Raw genomic sequence first — 21,506 nt, 5'->3', positions numbered from 1 at the left:
AGAGAAAAGGAGAATTGTCTTTAAGGATATTGTTTAGACTTCTTGTCCAAAGCATACGGGCTGTTTTTTATATAGAAGAGAAACTTCAGTAATGTGGTGAAACTCAGAGGTTTCGCCAGCTTACATCTTGGAAGTGCTACCGTATTTTAGTGTTTTCGATAAAATGACTGAACTCATGCAGATGAAGACCATATGAAAACTGTATTTAACAAATTCTAGTTTAATTTATTTCCTTCAAGGTTACATTAATCATTTTTGAAGTTTGGCCCTGCTGAGCTCCTCAGAAGTAGGTCATGCTTACTAGCTTTAAAGAGCTAAAATTCAGCCTAATGGAATGTGACAGCCCCATTGCACTGAATTCTGGGCTGCTTAATTCCAGATTTTAAGAAACTTCCAAGTCTTTGCAGAAACCTTTGTGAAACAAAAGTTTTACCAGTGTGGACCAACTTTGAGGAAAGCACATATGTAACTGAAGGGTGAAAGCCAAAGTCTGCATGAGCTCCGGATTCAAAGAGTGAAAGAATTCAATGTTATGGAAATCTGGTGTTTCAGAATGCAGCATCTGAATTTGTGCACAGTCTTTTTTTGAATTTGAATGCTCTCTTCAAATGAAGTTTTAAAGCATGGCTAAAATTCAAAACTCAGGCTCAAGAAAAGTAACTTTTGGAATTCGAATAGCATTCCTCTGTTCAGTAAAATGAATATAAATTAATTCTTCCTTTGTCTTTTCTGTGGTTTAGTGTAGCAGTTCAAATACCAGCTAATGATTTTACTTAGCATGATAATTTAGCTTATTCTGTGGTGATTGCAATCATCTTTGCAATGCAGAAAAAAACATCCATTTTCTTTGATAATTCTAATGTCATTCCACTATTACAAAATTCCAGTGAATGACTCTATCAGTGGCTTCTCTGTCTGGTGCTGTAGCTTGGTGTTTGGGTGGGTTACCATTTCTCCTCCAGAAGCCAGCATTACTCCCCCGTCTACGCATTTCCTGTTATTAGGCATTTCCTTCGCTTCATGGTGAGGTGGAAGGGTCTCTCCATGGTGTGACCTCATGACACTGTGCAGTGGGATTAAAGTGATAGCTCTGATGGCAAACAAAATGGCTTGCTGTAATGTTTGCCGTTATGTAGCGTACACCATGTAGAGAATCCATTTGTTGTCAGCCCCACTCATTGCCAGTGGTACAGGGAAATAGGGCTGCTGCTAGAAATCTCCACTAATCTCTCAATATTAGAAATATTCAGAAAGCATTCGGGTGGGCAGGTGAAGAGTAGGAAAGAAAAACATTTTATGAATGAAAAAAGTATGTTTGTTCCCTGAGTGGAATTGAGCTCAGATTTAGCATCGACTAGAGGTCCCCAGGGCTGGCAACTATGGAAACGTGGACTGAGACAATATTTTTTTAATGGGCACTTACATCTTTCCTGCCAGTAACACTGCTCGACATCTCTTCCACTTTTATTCTAGGTGTCCCACCCCTGGATGTGATGGCTCTGGGCATATTACTGGAAATTACGCTTCACATCGAAGGTATGTAAAGGGAAGGTTTTGTTCTTCAAACAACCGAAGGACTTGAAGGGACCTTAACAAATCTCTTACCTCTTTCAATATTGAAATAGGATTGAGTGTTGTACGTAGACATGGGTTGTTCTAAATCATGCTGTTTATCACTATTGAATAACATTTCTCAGCTGCAGCATGGCTCACTACCCAAACAGGTAGGAGGTTTTTTGCTAATGTCTACCAAAATCTTTGTAGAAAGTGAATCCAGTTTTTCTGTCTTCTTTGTTAGTCAACCCAACCTTCATAGGTTTCTGCTGCTTTACATTCTGAATGACTCCCCTCCTCCTCACAATCTTACCTTTTCTGGACTCAAATTCTATTTCCACCTTTTTTTTTTTTTCTCCCCACAAATTATATTTCTTGATTATTCTTGTTGGTCTCTTCCAGACTCCTTCTGTATTTCTTCTTGAAATGCAAAATTGAATCCAGTTCTTAACCTCTTCTTCCAGATGATGTCTTACCAGCTTTAATCAGAGGAAATATGTACCTCTTTCATCTGATATGTACCAGTCTTGCTAGTACATTTCAGAATAAAGCTTGGCATGTTTGTAAATTACAACACATTGTACATAATTATGTCAAGCCGAAGGAATGAAAAGAGAAATTTGTGGATGAAAGCTGTTACCTTAACTGCCTAAACTATAACTGTGATCCTTACCAAGGGCCAAAGAAACCTTCACATTTACTAATTAGGGTATTGCTGGTAACCCCAAAATCAGTTGTGGTGGTACCACTGTAGAGGTAATGTTGCAAATGCCATGTAGTTAGCAATTCCCATGTGGCTGTTTGAGAACCCTAAATCAGTAGAAAAGAGCTGCACTCTATTGTGTAAATAGCAATCCACTGTTTAATCAAAGAATAATGGTGTAGGCCACCTCTCTTTTCGTAGTAAAGGCTCTTTACTCGCATGCATAGCAATGTGGTTGAATATTTGTTTGCTTCACCAAGTCCCTGTAGTTTTATAATTGGCAATAACTAGTCAATACACAAATTCCCATTTTAAATGTATTCCCAGTAAAAGCAACAAACAGTTTAAAGTCAAAACATAAACAATGTAGAGATTGGGAATGTTCCATACCTTACATGCTCTAAAATGGAAAGATCAAAATAACAGTTTCAGTATTGCACAGCTGCACATCATAAGTACAAATAACATTATAAAGAAGAAGATGTAAACATTTTTAAAGCACTTAACTAATGTGAGAGATTAAATCACACTTTCAAAGAGATTTAAGGTCAAATTTAGAACTACATTAACTACATATAGATTTATTAGCTCACACCTCTACCAGCACTATGCTTGGTATAGCTATGCCCCAACTTTGCAGTATCAGGAAGCTGTTTATGTATTTGGTTATCTATTTAACCGGAAACAGGTATAAAAGTGAAGATGTGAAAGACAAAATGTCACAAACAAGCTGTCAAGGTTGGCAGGGGAGAATCAGTACATGGTGGCTCACTTTTTAAACCCTTTCTGTCTCCTGGACCATGAGCTGCCATGAGCTAGATGGTGTTACTTAATTTTGTCTGTAAATTCTGACATTCTTGTATTTTTGCAAATGAGTGCTGGAACAAGCTTTCAGTTGACTCTGCAGCATGGTCAGTATGCATAAAGATATAGAAAGTAATTCTGCAAAATTAAGTGATTTGGAATGTGTCCAGTCCATTGAGATTTAACATATTCAGCCTTTTGAAACACCACCATGTCTATACTGACCACAAAACTCCTTTGCTTTTCTTCAAAAAGGCCTCTGTCAGACCCAGAGTCCTTGACTGCCTGCGAGCATGGGGGCACTAACACTGAAGGAGTAATGTTGTCTTTGCTTAAAACCACTGATGTCCCCAGGAGACCTGTCACATTTACACAGAGCCAGCTACACACTGTTCAGATCATGATACCTGTTAAGGCCATTTCTGAGGTGGTGATGCTGAAAAAATGTATGCTCTTTAAAACAGCAGCAAACCGGTAGCCTGCATCTGGAGCTCTTAAGTGTAAAAGACCCCCCAACACATTCACAGTTAAGCTTTCTAATTCCCGTACTGAAAATTTTTATTTGCCTCTGCTTGCATCTGAGTTGGCATTTTTGTTTCTATTTGATACCATCACTTACCACACTTTCAGTTTCAGAAGGAAAGAAATGACAAACTTCTCTCCTAAATGGCTGCTCAGATGCCAAGGTATCATCTGTATTTAAAATGGCTGCTCAACAGCAAGGCAGATTTAATTCTGCCATAACTCTCTGCAGTTCCACACGCTCATTCAAAGTATGCAAGATGTTATATCAGCATGTATTGGTATTGAATTTCCCCTGTTGTGTTTCATCTTCATATATAAGGAATTAAAATGATATAAAAATGAATTAATATGTTTGCTTTGTAATAGCTTTTGGTTATTATAGGAAAAAAAAATAAAGCCAAGGCTCATCCTTGACATATGTTTTCTTGGTGAATCTGCTGTCAGAGGAAAAATGAATTAATCATAACCTCAGAAGCTGTCTGTTGAAAATGTCTGTTTAGAGGATCTGAAAGATCTTAGAATTTTCTAATAAATCATAGTGTCAGAATAGAAAGATCTATTGCAAAAAAGATGATGCACCAAAATACCAATAAGTAGGTGATAATTAAATTGATTTAATATGTAGAAAGCACTAAATCATTATCCAAGGCAGAAATTCTTCATTCATATTTTGTTATGAAAATGTCATCATCTACAATCATACCCATCTGTACACTTCCTAAAAAAGTGTTGCTTTTTGAGGCATTTCTATTAACTATTTAGTTTTCAGATGCAAAACATGATTTGTATCACACCTTGGGTATGACTACTATCACAAATAAGCTAGGGATATTGGTAACACCTGTCCTCTCCACTTTTTGCAGTCTGGGTTGTATTGTGAGCAATGAACCAACCTGTTCTTGAACTACCCCCTTGCCCCAGAGCCTGCATCCTCTTATTCTAAATCCCTCAGATTCTATTCCTTTTGCCTCTATCTTCTTGCAGATTATGATACTACTTTTGAAGAAAACTATTTTTAAGTGGTGCAGGCTTTCTGAGGTTTAGTGTGTACACAGGGAGCTATGGTGCTTTGATGTGCACCACACAAATTGGTGTAAACAGCAGCTTTCTTTAAAAAGAAAAATAGTCAACTGCATTTCAACCAGAAAATGAAATAGCCCAAGCATCAGAGCGCAGATGCCTACACTATTAAATTGTTATCATGTCCCCTGGCATGGTGCTGACCCTGGGCCACGAAAACTCTTCCAGGCAATTCTCAGGTATAATTTGGGGCTCAGTGTGGATCCAGATCATTCTCTATAAGCAGTATGGGTGTAGCTGTGCTGCTTTGCGAGAGAAATCATTTAGCTGCATGGATATGAGCTTGTTGGTCTTAGGTGAAAAGAGCAGTTCCAGGGCCCTTCCATTTACTGCTACTGATGTAGCCATGCCATTTCACTAAAAGCTGCTAGATAAGACACTATGTCCAGTACCTTGTGCTAACAAGGTTAGTTACAAGATCAGGTAGTGAAGTGTATTGTTAACTGGTTGAATGAAAGAAGGCAGAGAGTTGTGATCAATGTGGCAGGGTCTAGTTGGAGGCCTGTATCTAGTGGAGCCCCTCAGGGATCAGTGCTGGGATGGGTATTGTTCAATCTGTTCATTAATGACCTTGCTGAGGGAACAGAGGGCACTGTAAGCAAGTTTGCTAATGATACTAAACTGAGGGGAGTGGCTGACATGCCAGAAGGCTGTGCTGCCATTCAACAAGACCTGGACAGGCTGGAGGGTTGGACGGGGAGAAATCTAACGAAATTCAACAAGGGCAAGTGTAGAGTCTTGCATCTGGGAAAGAATGACCCCATGTACCAGTACAGGCTGGGGAATAAACTGTTAAAGAGTAGTGTAGGGGAAAGGGACCAGAGGGTCTTGGTTGACAGCAGCATGACCATGAGCCAGCAACGTGGCCTTGTGGCCAAGAAGGCCAGTGGCATCCTGGAGTGGATTAGAAGGGCTGTGGGCAGTAAGTCAAGAGAGGTTCTCCTCCCCCTCCACTCTACCCTCATGAGACCACATCTGGAATATTGTGTCCAGTTCTGGGCCCCTCAGTTCAAGAAGGACAGGGAGCTGCTGAAGAGAGTTCAGCACAGAGCCACCAAGATGATGGAGTGGAGCATCTCCCTTAATGATGAAAAGCTGAGGGAGCTGGGGCTCTTTAACTTGGAGAAGAGGAAACTGAGGAGTGACCTCTTAAATGCTTACAAATATGTAAAGGGTGGCTGTCAGGAGGATGGAGCCAGGCTGTTCTCAATGATGTCCAGTGACAGGACAAGGGGCAATAAGTACAAGCTAGAACATATAAAGTTCCAAAAAAAACATAAGGAAAAACTTCTTCACTGTGAGGGTGATGAAGCACTGGAACAGGCTGACCCGATGGGTTGTGGAGTCTGCTTCTCTGGAGACATTCAAAACTCACCTGGTTGAGTTCCTCTGTGACCTACTCTAGGTTCTCTACTCTGACAGGGAGGTTGGATTAGATGATCTTTCCAACCAGTAAGATTCTGTGATTCTTTAATAGTCCTCACTTTCTCTAATTTACTTATTTATGACTTTGCAGCATGTAAATTCTATTTTTGTCTATTTTTTTTTCTTTACCAACACTGTATTCTGTTTGTGATTGCACTGCCCTTTTCTCTGGTTGTTCCTCCAAATTCTCACTGGTCTTGACAAGACAAAATAACTGAAAATTTTGCTACCACTGTTTCTGTTTCTTCTTCTTGAAGACAGGACCTATTATGCAACACTGAAGAATCTTTTGTCATGCCAAAACCAGAAATCTTCTGGTTTGGTTTTTTATCTAAGAATTTTTTCTTTGGTGCAACTACTTTGTCTCCAGTCTCAACACTTTTGAAGGTGGCATTGTACTGATGTATTTCTTTTTTAATGTTGATACTTTAAGATGGAAATAACGTTTAAGTAGAGGACAAAACATGATTTTTAATAGACGCATTTATGTCCTCAGTTCGTGACTACTTTTAAAATGTTTATCTTTTAAAGTCATTGTCAAGTCTACTAAATGATTTCTGTAATGAACTCTTCATATGCAAAGGGAAAGCTACATCTTTTTCCATATTGTAGAGTTGAAAACAATATTCGTAGTGTCTAGTTAAATGTAATGTTGCTTAGCCTAATGTATAACTTTGTCTTTACCAAATTTTTTTGTCTGGATAAACTCTTTCTCAGGAGGGCAGAGTACAGCTCTGAGCTTTGCCATGTTTTATTCAACAATTCTATAGGATTCCTACATGACGAGTGAGAAGGTTTCGTAGTGTTACTAATGTACTCCCTAGAGAAAACTTTAGTCCTACGAAGAGATTGAAATACTCCCAGTTTATGAGTCAATACTTCCTTCCCTCTCAGACATACAGAGAATGTATATATCTGAGTCCTGAAGTACTGGCGTCTATTCCTTTTAAAGCTGTTGCTGCTGCTGAGTCAGCTGGACGGATTATTAGGCAGAGAGATGAAGAGCTGCTTTCCGTGGCACCTTGGGGACTGCCTATGCGTGTGGTCTGCACTGTGTCTGCAGTCCTGTCCTGCATCACAGACTGAGATACGCGGATTCCCCCTAGTGGTTGCATGCTGCAGCTCTCCTGATTTAAACTACTTGAGGTTTGATTTTGCAAACTGGATGGAATTACCTCTTCTGCTAGTTCTGGTGTTGGGTTGTTTGGTTTTTTTTCATATGGAAAGTGTATCCCTTGTAAACTGTACTCAAGAATGAGAAATTGTGGTTTAAAATGTTTCCTTTCACTCAGTCTTTCAGGCTGTCCACGGGCAAAGAAAAGCGGAATCAGGATAGCACAAAGCAAGGAAGACAAAGAAGACCAAGAGCCAATTAGGTGAGAACAAATATTGTCGAAGGGCCTTCATGTGTTTCATAAGGTCATAGATATAGATATATATATTTGGCATTTTATTAAGGTATAAATGTTACTGTGTGACAGTTATCCAAGAGCAGATGGTACATTGATTTCTATGAGTGAACTGCAAATCAAGGATCTGTGCTGATATATTCTGCCAAGGAAACAATGCCAAGGGTACAACCTTCTATAATTTAGAAACAGTTTATATTTTTTACATTAAATTTTAAAATTACCTGGATGTTTATCTCCTAAAAAAGCTCCTTGAGCATGATTGCATACCATAGACAAGCCATACACGCTAAATAAAGTACTTATGGGAATAGAGAATTGAGTATTTATATTAGATTGCTGTGACAAATGTGTTTATACAATTGGCAAGAGGTGCAAATGCCTACCAATAGGTCCTAGTTTCTTCTTGAAAGGTGCTCTGATACCAGTGGCCACTGAACTCAGTGGATTTAATGACTGCATAGATCATCCAAGACTGTATCCCTGGTGGAGAGTTGCAGGAATGTTTCAGTGCAGGACAAACAGTGAAGTGACCAGCCTTATTTCAGCACACATTATGTGGCAGCATTCTGAAAAACAAAAGTTGTTCTCTTTGAAGATTGTGACCTGTTACTTCTAACTCTAGTTGTTTTTTAGAATTATACAGGGCAAATGTAGGGAGGAATTCCCAAGTAAGGAAAACCATCAGATGAATACAAAACTGCCTTCACTAATCTCTCTAGGCTGTAGCACATAGTTTGCTTAATCTCTTCTATTCAGAGAGTGGTTAAAGGTGCTCAGCATTTCTGATGAGGTGCTATGATCACTTCATAACTAAATGTTTATACCTAACATTTTCAGGACTTCAGACAAGTCATCTACACATAAATAAAATGTAATAAGGATTATATTAAGAAGGATTTTATGCTTATAGAGTTTTTATGGGCAATTTCCCTGCTGAGTGGAGCTTGGTAGCCAGTATTTCAATTCCAGTGTGATACTTACAGTAATGAACACCTACAATGCAAATACATATTTTGGTCCTTTTGTTGCAATTGCATGATATCAACAACTGTGACTTCATCTACTGGCTAGCCTTCTTACAGTTTATCCAAGAACGTTTTTTCATATTAGGAAAGTTCTGCTTGTAATTTTACCCACTAAAGAGTATCGTGACTATGTTTAAGACTACAGTGCATGATTGTTATTTTCTCTTCACATTGGGTTTATTTTGACTTTATGGTAGAGGTTACCAGGTGTATGATGGCAAGACAATAAAGTTTATCTCATTTATCTGCTATCCAGATGTCCAGTTCCTGGTTGTGATGGTCAGGGTCACATAACTGGAAAATATGCATCCCATCGCAGTGCATCAGGATGTCCTCTAGCTGCCAAAAGGCAAAAGGATGGGTACCTCAATGGCTCACAGTTCTCTTGGAAGTCAGTGAAGACGGAAGGAATGTCATGTCCGACCCCAGGATGTGATGGCTCAGGACATGTCAGTGGTAGTTTTCTTACTCATCGTAGGTGAGTAACCATGACCCATGTTATTTAAAGTAGATGAGCAAGATTTGAAATAGAGCTTTTTGTCATGGTATTTCTCTATTCCTTTTGAATTTTCCTTTGGAAAATAATCTTCCAACATACATTTGTGGATAATTGCAAATTAAGATACTTTTTTTAATGCAGGTCCTTGTAGATTGAGATCTGAATCTGTAATACACAAAAATTTTAGGGGAAAAAATTAACATAACAATAAGTATAAATCTGCTACGGCCTTATTGAGTGACTCTGGACAAATTACTTTAGGGTAATTTTTGTAATAAACGTCTGAATCCCCCTGATTTTCAAAGATATCGAGCACATTGTTGATTCCCAAACACCAGAACATGGAATTAAAGAATTCAAGGAACCAGTTCTATAAAAACAAACTATTTTTATTCATTTGGTAATGAAAATATTTGCTCAAACCAATAAATGTAGAATACGGAAGATCAATTAAAACTAATGGAATATAAATATCTGACAAAAGAAATACAAAGCCAATTTTTTCATAAACTTGGCAAAAATAAGAGAACTTCAGTAATGACACTTTTCATAGCTGTTAAGAGATAAAGGAAGAGAAAGTGACCAGTCTATTACTGAAAAATCTTGCTGCCATCTTAGGTATTAAGTTGTGAAGAAACAAGGATGTTCTTGGAGATTTTGATGTGAATCACAGCCTGAACATGACTATAGTGCCAGAGCAAATTTTTTATTATGTAATCACTAATATGAAACTCTATTACTTCAAATATGTCAAGCTGATGTACCTCATTTGTCACCCTTCTCCAGACAGACCTCAGTTGAACTTCTGTACCTTTTAGTTAACTAAATCAACCCGATCTGATTTTGTTGTCAGTTCTCAGTATAAAGGTAAAAAGTGTACTTCTTCCTTTTCTTTCCTGTAACTATTTCCTTTTTTTCTTTCCTTGACCATCCTTTATAGCTTAACTCACAAGCCTTACCCTTACTGCAGCCTCACCAGGCTTAATGCACATAATTTCTATTTATTGCTTAGGTTCAGAGCTGATTTTCTACTCAGTGTTTGTATAGTACCTACCATGAGGAGATTTTGATCCACCACCTGAGTGGTCAAATATATTACACAGCCTGCAGCTCCCATAGGCTTTAGGGAGAGGCAGATGCAATAGTCCTGACCATTCCTGCAGATGTCCGTTTGTGGATTAAAGTTTCTGATATTGAACAAAATACCAGTGTTACTGCTCATGTTTCAGTTTTAGCTTTCTTAATAATGGTGTAGCATTTATTTAACTCACACAGATCTGTCATTAAAATTTTGACATTATTTTACCTTTAGTTGAAAAGTACAATCTAACTACTGAGAAATTTCTTTCAAGGAGTATTTACATAGAATTTAGAATTTCTTGCAACTAGAGTAACTTCTAGAGGAAACACACTGATACTAAATTCAGCTGTTGTTTAAAATTACAGGGCAAATGGTACCTAGAAATTTTTTTAATGGAAAAGTTAGAATTTAAAAAGTGGAGAAAAGTTTTGGTTTGATTTGGTTTGGTTTTGTTTTTCGCAATGGAGAAGCCTAAATACAACTTTTAGTCACATAGCTGTCCTGTGCTTTCTTGAGTACCATTATCTTAAGTAGAAACTGACAAATGAAAGACTTACCTTATAAGAGCAGTTTTTGGGCAAAAAGGATCTCCATTGTTGGAGAAGAGCACCAGAGGATGAAAGGTGGCTTAAAAAGACTTATAATTGTTTTGATGTAACAAAACACTAATATGCTAAGTTCTGAGCAAGTGTAATAATTTCTTGAAGCTTCCATAAGCTGTGGCAATACTAATAACAAACCATATTATTTCCAAATTATTATGAACTCTTGTAGAATTCTTAAGATGCTGTTGAAAGGGCTTAGTTCATTTACTTACACAAAGAGAAGTGCTTAGAAGCATTTTAGATGCCTTAGGATAATTTACATGGCCTCCAGCTGTTGCTCAGATCCAGTGTCAGCCTTAATGATAGGGAGCTGCTAGAGAGAGTTCAGTGCAGGCCACAAAGATGATGAAGGGAGTGGAGCTTCTCCCTTATGATGAAAGGGTGAGTGAGCTGGGGCTCTTTAGCTTGGAGAAGTGGAGACTGAGGGGTGACCTCATTAGTGTTTACAAATGTGTAAAGAGTGGGTGTCAGGAGGATGGAGTCTGGCTCTTAGTGATGTCCAATGATAGGACAAGGGGCAGTGGCTCTAAGCTGGAACATAAGTGGTTCCAAAGAAACATAAGGAAAAAATTCTTCACTATTCAGGTGAAGGAGCTCTGGAACACGCTGCCCAGATGAATTGTGGGGTCTCCTTCTCTGGGGACATTCAAACCCCACCTGGATAAATTACTTGTATGACCTACTCTAGGTTCTCTGCTCTGACAGGGGGGTTTGCCTAGATGATTTTTCAAGGTTCCTTCCAATCCTTAAGATTCTGTGATCCTGTGATTCTCACATGGCATTTCATGCCTGTGTATGGGTGACTGAATCAAACTCTGCGTGTAGGACTGAACTTCAGAAAAATTCACCTACCTTAAGAATCTGCTTGTAGGTGAACAAGGTGCCTTTACTCCTCTGAAATACTAAATGGAGTCAGTGGATCTGGAGAGTTTTCATTTCACTCAGTGAAGTAGACATCTGCCTTTAATCAGAGTTGTAAACTAAATATCGCTGAATAAATCAACAGGGAGTGGGATTCCCCTGCCTATAAATAGGTACTGTATGCCATTTGAAGTGTTTGTAGAACATGTAAGATTACCATACTGGGTTGGCAAAAATGAATGAAGATTTGTGAGATTGCTCTCATTCTTTGATTAGGACAGTTGAGTGTTTAGTGTACTTCACAGGGGGTCTGGAAGGGTCTTAGCCTGGTAAAATGAATGGGCTCTGTGACAGCTTTGACACATATATCCCATGCAGACATCTGGAGTTCAATCCCACCAGTATTACAGACTGTGCATTTCTTTACCTAAGGATGAAATATCCCCTCAGTTTTAGAGTATCCATTTTAATAAGCTGTGGTCTTATCTTCTAACAACATTTTGCTATACAGCTATGGCTGTAAATCCAAAACACCACCTTCTGAAGAGAAGCAATGCTCTTAACAGTTACACGCTGAGAACAGGTGAAGCTGTGTTCAGCATGCAGGGGGAGAAAGCAGGGCTATGGCCATTACCTGAAGTGGTAGAAGCTCCTAGGGAAGTCACAGTCAAAAGTCTTAATTTTTGCCAACACAGCTCACTTCTCTCCTATAAGTGATGCATCTTCCCCATTACAAATATTCTTCTATCACAGACTAAGTATATATTTTAATGGCATGTATAGTTGCCCTTAATGTGTTATTTGAGATTTTTGTATTCTGCCATTTGTAGACAGATGTTAATATGTTATTATCCAACCTACTGTAATGCTTTGGAAACTAGAGCAGTAGACTGGCTCGTGAAAATGATGTCAACTGTTGAATTAATTATATATATATATATACACATCCATATATGTATAGGATTTTGAGGCAAAGATTTCCTAGAGCTGCTGTTGCACGTTGTGCACATGGTGTCATTTCACTAATATTGATGGACCCTGGAGATGATCCACAAGGACTGGTAAACCAGTACTTGGTTAAAATCAAAGTGGTATCACATAGCCTGGATTTTAAATCTATGCATATTTGTGTGTGCATGCTTCTGCAGCAGAAGCAAGTAGTCAATGGGAAAAGTCATAAATTTCAGTAGGTTTTTAATCCTACCCTATAAATAAAGGCAACAACAAAAAAGGTTTTTTTAACATTTGCCATGGCTGTCTTCAGAAATGTCTGTGAGTAGTTTTATTTTGTCAAGGAGTTTGCATAGGAAAGAATGGCAACAGAGGGTTATCAGGAGGGACTTGAAGCATGGGATTAAGAGCGCTATGCTTCAAAAAGGAGCCTGTGCTAGCAGGAGAGGCTAGTGTGAAATTAGGTGACCTATCAGCAATATGAAAATGAATTGGAAGGCATGTAAGCATAGAGTCAGTAGATAGGTAAATGAAATAGGTTATAATGAAATGTAAATTGGTTATTATACTGTAGCTTTCCAGTTTGGTTCTTGAACAGGCCCTTACATCCTCATATTTAATTTAAGAAGATTTTTATGGATGACATCATTTCTAATACTGTGATCAGTGAGGACTTTCTCAGAATATACTTGGATTTAGCAACCCTGCTCCTTAGCATGGAAGGGGAAGTGTGTTTGTTCTGACTTCAGTGGAAATTAAATGCAGAAATGCCTTTTCAGATCTAAGACAATGTTCTTGCTCCCATCTCCTGCCCATTTTTATTAAAATCAGTTTTCACTCATTTCAAACACAGTAAATTAGCTTTTAAATACCCTTTACTATGGAGAACTGTTGTGGTTTAAGCCCAGTAGGGAGCTCAGCCTCACACAGGCACTCACTCACATTCCCGTAGTGGGAGGGAGAGAGAGAACCTGAAGATTAAAAGGGTGAAAACTCATGGGTTGAGACAAAGACAGTTTAATAAGTAAAGCAAGAATTACATATGCAAGAAAAGAAACCAAGGAATTGACTCTGCACTTCCCATGTGCAGGCAGGTGTGCAGCCATCTCCAGGAAAGCAAAGCTTCATCATGTGTAATGGATACTTGGGAAGACAAAAACTGTGTCTCTGAAAATCCCCCCTTCTTTCTTCTTACCCCAGCTTTATCTGCTGAGCATGTCATGTTATCTGGAATATCCCTTGAGTCACTTGGGCTCAGGTGTCCCAGCTCTGTCCCCTCCCAACTCATTCTGCACCCCCAGCCCACTCACTGGTAGGGTGGGGTGAGAGGCAGAAAAGGCCTTGACTCTGTGCAAGTACTGCTCAGCAATAACCAAAACATCCATTGTTATCAACACTGTTTTCACCACAAATCCAAGACGTAGCACTCTGCCAGCTACTAGAGAAAAAATTAACTCTATTCCAGCCAAAACCAGTACAAAAACATATGCAAGTAGAGCCACAATATACAAGAGATAATAAAATTAAAAGTATTTTCTCTATTTACAAGCTAATGAGAAATAGAGATGCAAATGTGGAGCAGGGAAATTGTTCTTTAGTGTGCTTGTATCCTTGCTGAGGACAATGGGATTCCAAGATTGGTAAACAATGTTATAGAATAGGATTTTTATTTAAGCAGCAAGAGCATGCCACTGTGTTTGCAAAATATCTATATGTTCTGGGAGGTAGTAATGGACATCATCTGGTGCATTTTCCCTTCCAAAGCAATGTATGTAGAAATTGTGAGGTGATTATGGGAATGTTTACATGTGACAGCTGTGAACTATTCACTTTATGCATAGGGAGGCTTAGTTAATGGTAAGGCTGTCAGAAAGCCTGGAGGAAGAGAACAGTAGTGCACTCAGGTCAGCTGTCACCTCAAGTACAGGTCCTGAGGTGAAGGAGCTCAACCAGTGTTGTTTCCTCCACAAATTCTAGTTTGGTCACAGATCTGAGCTGTGCAGCTCCTGAGGAAGGGTTTGCAAGTGCCACCTGTGGTCAGGGTTGCAACTTGAGCCTGTGTCCATAGAACAGCATCTCACCCCAGGGTTTATATGGGGTGAGTGTTAACACGCAGAGTGCCATAGGGGCAGCAGCTCTATAATCCAGATTCCTTGCGTCTACAATCATGTACTGGTGACTGCAAATTTGTTCCTGTTTTTTCATAGAGCTTTCAGTCTTTGTCTGAAGACCCATCCTCTCTTAGTATCAGCTTTTCTTATCTTTGGCATTTAAAAAACATAGAAATACTTAGCATTACTTCAGTGAACAAGTCTTTTAGGAGTGAGTTCTGTGGTTATAAAGGTGTGAGAAGGCCTTAGATTATTCCAACTTTTATGTTTTAAACGTAGGCTTGCAGCCTCTCTTATTTGAGCAAAATCAGTCTTGGACCTGAAATAGCCTTTGTATTGATGCAGTCTTGTGTGAGGCCTACAGATAAGACAGTAGCACTTGCACTTAGCCATCAGCTACTCGTTTCAGTTCATGGAGAAATGGAAGTGCCCAGAATTTAGATGGAGGTAAAGAGTTCATAGCAGGTATTGACTTTTCAGCAGGATAAGAAGCTTACTTGAAGTAAAACCTGAAGATTTTTTTAAGTTCTGCTATTTGCAAATAAATGCAAAGAGAAAAAATCAGAAGCTTTATTAAACAACTGAAAATATAATAAAAGTTGGATTGGATCTGAGATTATGGATATGTGTATATATATTTGATACAATGTTCACTATGCAGTAATGCAAATGAAAGATATCTTACTGTGGTCAGTGCTGCAAACCATGCTGCAAACATGAGATATACCATGTTAAAATACCTTGTGTAAAAACAACTGTAAAATAATTCATAGAATCACAGAATGTCATGTTGGAAGAGACCTCAAGCATCATCTGATCCAACTTTTCTTGGCAAAAGACAAGACAGCCCAGCACCTTGGCCAGCCAATTTAAAAGTGCTCAATCTTGGGGAATCCACCACTTTCCTGGGGAGATTATTCCAATAGCTAATTCTTCTCATTGTGAACAATTTTCCTCTTGTGTTCAATGGGAATGTCCCCAGGAGTAACTTGTACCCATTACCCCTCATCATCTCTATGTGACTAATTTTTGAAAGGGAGTCTCCATCTTCTTTATAGCCCTTTAAATACTGGGACATGGTGACGTGTCCCCTAAGCCTTCTTTTTTCAAGGCTGAATGAGACCAGCTCTCTCAGCCTTTCCTCAAATGACAGGCTTCCCAGTCCTCTGATCATCTTTGTGGCCCTTCTCTGGACCTTTTCCAGCCTGTCCAGACTGATTTTTTTTTTCCAGTATTACACTGTTCTTATCACAGCCCATGAGTTTTACCATTTTTTCCCAATTCTCCTTCCCATCCCACTGGAGCTGGGAAAGGAGTGAGCAAGTGGCTGCATGGTGCTTAACTGCTGTCTGTGGGTTAAACCACAATAGTGGTAAAACTTTTGCAGAGAGGAAATCTTTCTTGTTCTTCCATTTATCTATTTAGGAAACATAAATATTGTCAAACTTCACACTTGTAAGAAGCTTTTAATATACAACTCATTAAATTATTTGATTGCTTCTATTTCCAACTAGGTCTCCTGTCATCTCTTGTCCTTTGTTTTATTTGTTTTTACAGTAAATTGTCAGTGTCACATTTGAGTCAAAATTAATTCACTCTTAATTCTCATTGTTTCACTTTTTCCCTAGTAGATTTTTGAAAGTTTAGTGTCTGTGTGTTTCCTTGTTTTTAAACTATCTGTCCCCTCCCTGCATATCAACTTATTTTGCTGTTTCCTACCTCTTTTTTCCTACAAGCTCTACACTGCAATTTCATCAGGAGGAAGTCATACAATTTTAAGAGTATAGAAGAACTAACCAAACTCACTGCATTTAACTAATTACGACAGACGATAAGTGTCATCATGGTGATGTTATTGAAAGATGACAGACATGCCAATGTGCTGACATTTGCAAGAAGGCAAGGAGAAAAATATGGCAATTAGGTGTAATAATACTATACATAAAGAAGAAAAATATTAAACTAAAATCTGTGAGGTGAATCTCACAGTACAAAGGATTTTTTTTACTTAGGAATTTTGTGTTGACCCATAAGCTCGAGGGAAAAGGGATCTTTCTAAATCACCTTTCAACACATTTCTCCTCCTCTTGTACTCCATCTGTGCTGACCCTCTTTCTTTCTCTGTCCCCATGGCTCCTGTTTGGTCATCCTTCTGCTGTGCTTCTCAGTCCTCAGCATTTGAGGCATCTGGCCCTCAAGTAGCTGGTCCTGAGCACTGGCAGAGAGGACAGGTGATCTCACAGGTGCTGGTTCCAGCAAGCAGCCTTTCTGCTTCAGGCCTTGCAGCCCTGAGCATGGCTGGTGGCAGAGCAGGCGCTCCCAGTTGTCACACATAACATACACGGAGGGTTTAGCAGCCAAACACTAGCTCACATCTAGTGAGCGTATGTCAGAGACTTAGAACCCTGCAAAATCTACAGTTGTTTTCATGAGGACAGCAGAATGCATCTCTAAACTGAGAGCAGTACCCCATGAAATGTCAAGACTTACCCCAATTCATGAGCAATTAGAGCTGTTAACTGATTTCTTTTCCACCTTTTTTCCCTTAAGGTTTATGCGCAAAAGAGTGGCACACAAATATGTTCTGAGAAATGGAAACGTTTTTCCTATGACATTTAGAAAAAACCTAGGCCTGGCCAGACACCTGCCATGAAGATTTCAGTTGAATCAGTTAAAATTTGGTGAAAGTCAGAAGTGACTAAATGCAGATCCTGATTGTTGAAGGAGTTAGGCCCTTTGACTGTGGGTAGTTCTGCCAGCTCTTTCATTACAAGTTGGAAGAAGGATGTGGAATAGCATTTTAATCAGATGAACAGTGTATTAAACCGGAAAGCTCCTAACAGCTAATCTAAAAGGACTTAAGAGGTTTACCTACCTTGGGAAAGTCAAGGCAAAAATAATATGAAATTCGTATTAGGAAAAGCAAACTGCACAATATAAACATGAAAAATCATTTTGCTGAGCAGACCTGACAAATAACAGCAGACAGTAATTTGTAGAGGTGCTTGCAGTGTGACATCTCCTTGATTTCAGGCACCTAGTAGGAGCTCTCTGGTTATAAAGCTTGCTTGCCCTCATTCCAGATACAGCCCATCCAAAAGCACAGGTGACTGGATGGGTTTTTAGATTTCAGGTAGGACAAATTTTCCTCTTGAAGTACTTTTTTCTCTCTGCTGTCTGTAAAAGTGCCTAGAGAAACTGTCCTTCATTTATAGTCAGCTGGACTCAGTCACTAAAGAGATCCCTTGCAACTTCAAGATGCCTAAGAGCACTAATGAGAGGTATGCAAGAGAAACACTTCCCCTATTTATACACAGGGAAGTCTCCCCTGTTTTCTCCTTCCCAATACATGCCCTATTCAACTGACCACTAAACCCACCAGTCTTCAGGTCATCTGTCCCATTGTGTGCAGTCACGGGCAGGAGAGAGGCTGAGAAACTTTGCAGTAGGCAGCCCTCAGCTCCTGGGGCACTCAGTGGTTCCCCATTAAGTGCACGGTCCTCCATAACTTAATTGCTAGGGTCACCTATAAATTAAGTAATGTACTGCAGTACTTCCTCACTCACTAAAGAAGAAATTAAAGAATTTTGAACAGTTTTTGCATCATTGGGCAAGAGCCAAACCTCTTCCCCTGTTGGGGGATGATACAGGTCACAGCTCATTAGCACATGTGAGAAGCCCACCCACAGTGCCTCTTCAGTGACTAAGCAACTTTAATTAACAAAAATATGATGTAAATTTGCCACAGGACTTCTGTGCCCAGCTGAAGAGCAACTTTGACAGTGCTCTTACACTTTCAGCATTTCAAGATTCATTACTCCTTTTTTCTGGTGTATATTTATGCCCCAGGGGGATTCCTTTCAAATTGAATCTGCTTTCAGAGCTTTTTCTGTAAAGCTTGGCCATGTTTATAGTTCTGCATAATTTCTGGTTTTGTTTTTTCTTGCCTGATGCTTGTTTTATTCTTTTGTTATGAGGAGTAAGCATAATTAAGCTATAACACTATTTTACCTTTTAAATCTCCAGTAAAAAACAAATACCCTCTCGTCTTCTGAGTATCCATTCACTCTATATTGTGCTTTACTGACTAGATTTTAATACTACTTTAACCCTTCCCCTCTGAAATAAGGAAGTAGTCATTTCTTGAAAGTCCTTCTGAAATGATGATTAGATATCATTAAAGTAATTTTTAAAAGCTTACATTCTGTTTTAATCATAATGTCTCTATATTCCTTTTTGCCCACTTAGGTAGTGTTTTAATTTTTATTTGTTCTGGAACCAATGCAAAGATTTATTTAAATAGGATAAAATCTCAGCTGTTTTCCTCAGCAGCTTTGGAAAACAACTTGGATTAGGAGCTGCCACTTTCCACATTGCATCAAATTTTTAGTCCTTTTCACTTATCTTTCCCTCCTGGATGAAAATTTAACTGAAAGTTCTTCATCACTAGCATTCATATGTGAGTTGTAAATGCACCAAAAAAAAAAGAAAAAAGAAAAAAGAAAAAAAAAAAACTTAGCCAGGGAACAAGCTCTACAAAGGTTGGAATTGTTCAACAGTTTTTTCCAACACCATACAAAGGTAGTCAGGGTTGTTTGTCCGATGGGGAGGAGGAGAGATGCCTCTGTGAGTTGCAGTAATCTCCATGCGAACAAAACTAGCTTGTTTGCAGAACCTCTCTCCTGGACTCCCTTTACTTCACAGCTCAGTAAGAAGCTGGGGAAAAGACAGTCACCCTTGAATGTAAATAAAAATGAGTACTAGGCAAGGGAGGGTTCCTTTTATCTCAGCTGGAGTTGTGCGTAGAGTATTTCATCCTTCAAGGTGTATAGCAGAAGTTACTCAGGGGAATAAGGAAATCACTAAAGCTGATATCCTTCAACATAGAAAAAATGAGAGGTTCATGGATTAAAACAAGGAGAGGGCTACTTTGATCATTGAGTTTGATCTCTTAACTTGAACTTCAAACATTATCAAGTAGCTCAAGACCTTAGTCATAAAAGTAAGTCCATAAAAGTAATCCATTAACAAAACAAAACAGTAGTTTTCACTGTGATCTATATTTCCCTGAATTTAAAAAGGGTTTACATCTGGGGCTTGTTTTGGTTCTATCATTAGTTAAAAGAGGTCCCTTTAATGTTACTTGTTCCTTTCTGTAGTCTGTGGACAATGTTATTTTTAATAAACAGGAAAAGTGTTTCATTTTCTTAACTTTTTGAAAAATCACTGTGGTGGTGAATCTATAAACATCTTACAGTGTTTATAAAGCTGGCCCTGACGGTGCTTTTTGAGTACTCCAGGTTGAGGCTCTGGTTTCTTTATGTCCTATCCTTTCTTAGTAAACTTTATCACCTCACACACCAAATATAAAAGTTGCATTTTATTTGACCTTTGGCTCCTCCTTTTTCACATCTCTAGTCTGTTTGGAAAATGTTTTCTTCACTTGACAAGCCAAGTACAATTCCTTCAGGTTCAAGAGGGACCAGACTGCATGTGTCTGCTGAGGCAAAAAATGTATTTAACAGCACAGTTGGAACCCAGATAACTAAAATCAGTCATCCAGACAATTGCTCCACTTGATCAATGATCCTCCACTCTGGCACCTCTCTTGTTTGCATCTGTGAAGGTAGTGAAATTACATTGCTGAAGCAGTTCAGGATTTTAGCCAATATTTATTTGTTTTTAAACTAAATTGGTAAATGGGCACTAAATACTAGCTAGATGTACCTTTCCAACTAATTTTCCTTTCATTTTGAGACCTAGTTCACCTTACTTTCTAAATCCACTGCATATATGGCAAGGCATAGGCTGCAATAATATAATCACAGCCCTAAACAAGAAAGAAAATGCATTCTTCACGTTGTGTTCAACTCTAACAGAGGCAAACAACATTTAGCCTAATTCCTGCATGTAGTCTTTCTACATACCTTCTAGATGATTTGGATTTTCACTGCTCTTAAGGCCAGTTCAGGTAAGAGGTCAGTGTACGTATGGATGGACCTTATTTTGTAGAGTTTATATGGCTACTGGCACTCTAGCTCTGCATGCTTCCATTTATAAAATCTTCCTATAGAAACAAGCCTGATTAATGCAGGTTGAACTTGCATGGTGTAAAACCCAGTCATCCCTCCTACCTTTCAGTCCTACAGATGGGTAGCGTGTAGAAATGTCTGCTGCGTGGACAGTGCCATGTCCCACAAAGCAAAGCTGTATGACAGGTCCCAGCCATGTGCCTCTCCATTTAGCACCCATGTGCAGCAAAAGCATGTTTCTAATTTAAGTGATGTGTTACCATATCAGAAGTCTCCAGCCAACCAGCAAAAATTGAGACCTCAAATTTTAACACATGCCTTAGAGGACATTTGCAGGATCTGACCCTAGATCACTTTTAACAGTTTCATTCATTTTTCGTAGTATTTTGTAAATTATGGCAGAGGTTGGCCTTCAAGGATGATACATCAGATCATACTTTTCTTTCTCAAATAAGAGATTAAACCCAACAGTAGAAATTCAGCAAGAGCCAAGACACATTGCATCTCAATGAGACAAGGTGCTGGTGATGATCAGCTCATTGTTGATAACTTTGTCTGTGTGGCAGAAGCAACTCTCAGTTCTTACTGAATCAGGAACTCAGAGGGAGCCAGGAGTTGAATATTGGTGCTTCTCACAGACCCACTAAAATGTTGTAGCTTGAAGTCCTGTGACATCCACAATCTGACAGAGATAAATGGTGGCTCAGTATTTTTTATACTCTATTTATTACAGCAGTACCCCCACCAACATTGTTAGAAAGCCTTATTCATTTTTTATTATGGAAAGAATACCCAAATGTACTTATATTTCCTTTTGCATGATTTCTCATGTGTATGA

The 21,506-nt window shown here is 38.8% G+C and overlaps 1 protein-coding gene across 2 annotated transcripts in view; it reads left to right on the top strand.

Annotated features, from left to right (window-relative positions):
* The window catches only part of MYT1L (myelin transcription factor 1 like), a 129,186-nt gene that overhangs the window by 95,880 nt on the left and 11,800 nt on the right, over positions 1–21,506 (top strand). For both annotated transcript variants that reach the window (XM_061989713.1, XM_061989712.1), the window contains exons 14-16: positions 1,474–1,536; positions 7,384–7,467; positions 8,785–9,006. In XM_061989713.1, the coding sequence (XP_061845697.1) occupies positions 1,474–1,536; positions 7,384–7,467; positions 8,785–9,006 (369 nt within the window). The remainder of the gene's footprint in view (positions 1–1,473; positions 1,537–7,383; positions 7,468–8,784; positions 9,007–21,506) is intronic.

The sequence above is a fragment of the Colius striatus genome, chromosome 2 (genome assembly GCF_028858725.1).
Source record: "Colius striatus isolate bColStr4 chromosome 2, bColStr4.1.hap1, whole genome shotgun sequence".
NCBI classification, from domain to species: Eukaryota; Metazoa; Chordata; class Aves; order Coliiformes; family Coliidae; genus Colius; species Colius striatus.
Note: the sequence above shows the minus strand (reverse complement) of the source record. Positions and strands in the feature narration are given on the sequence as shown.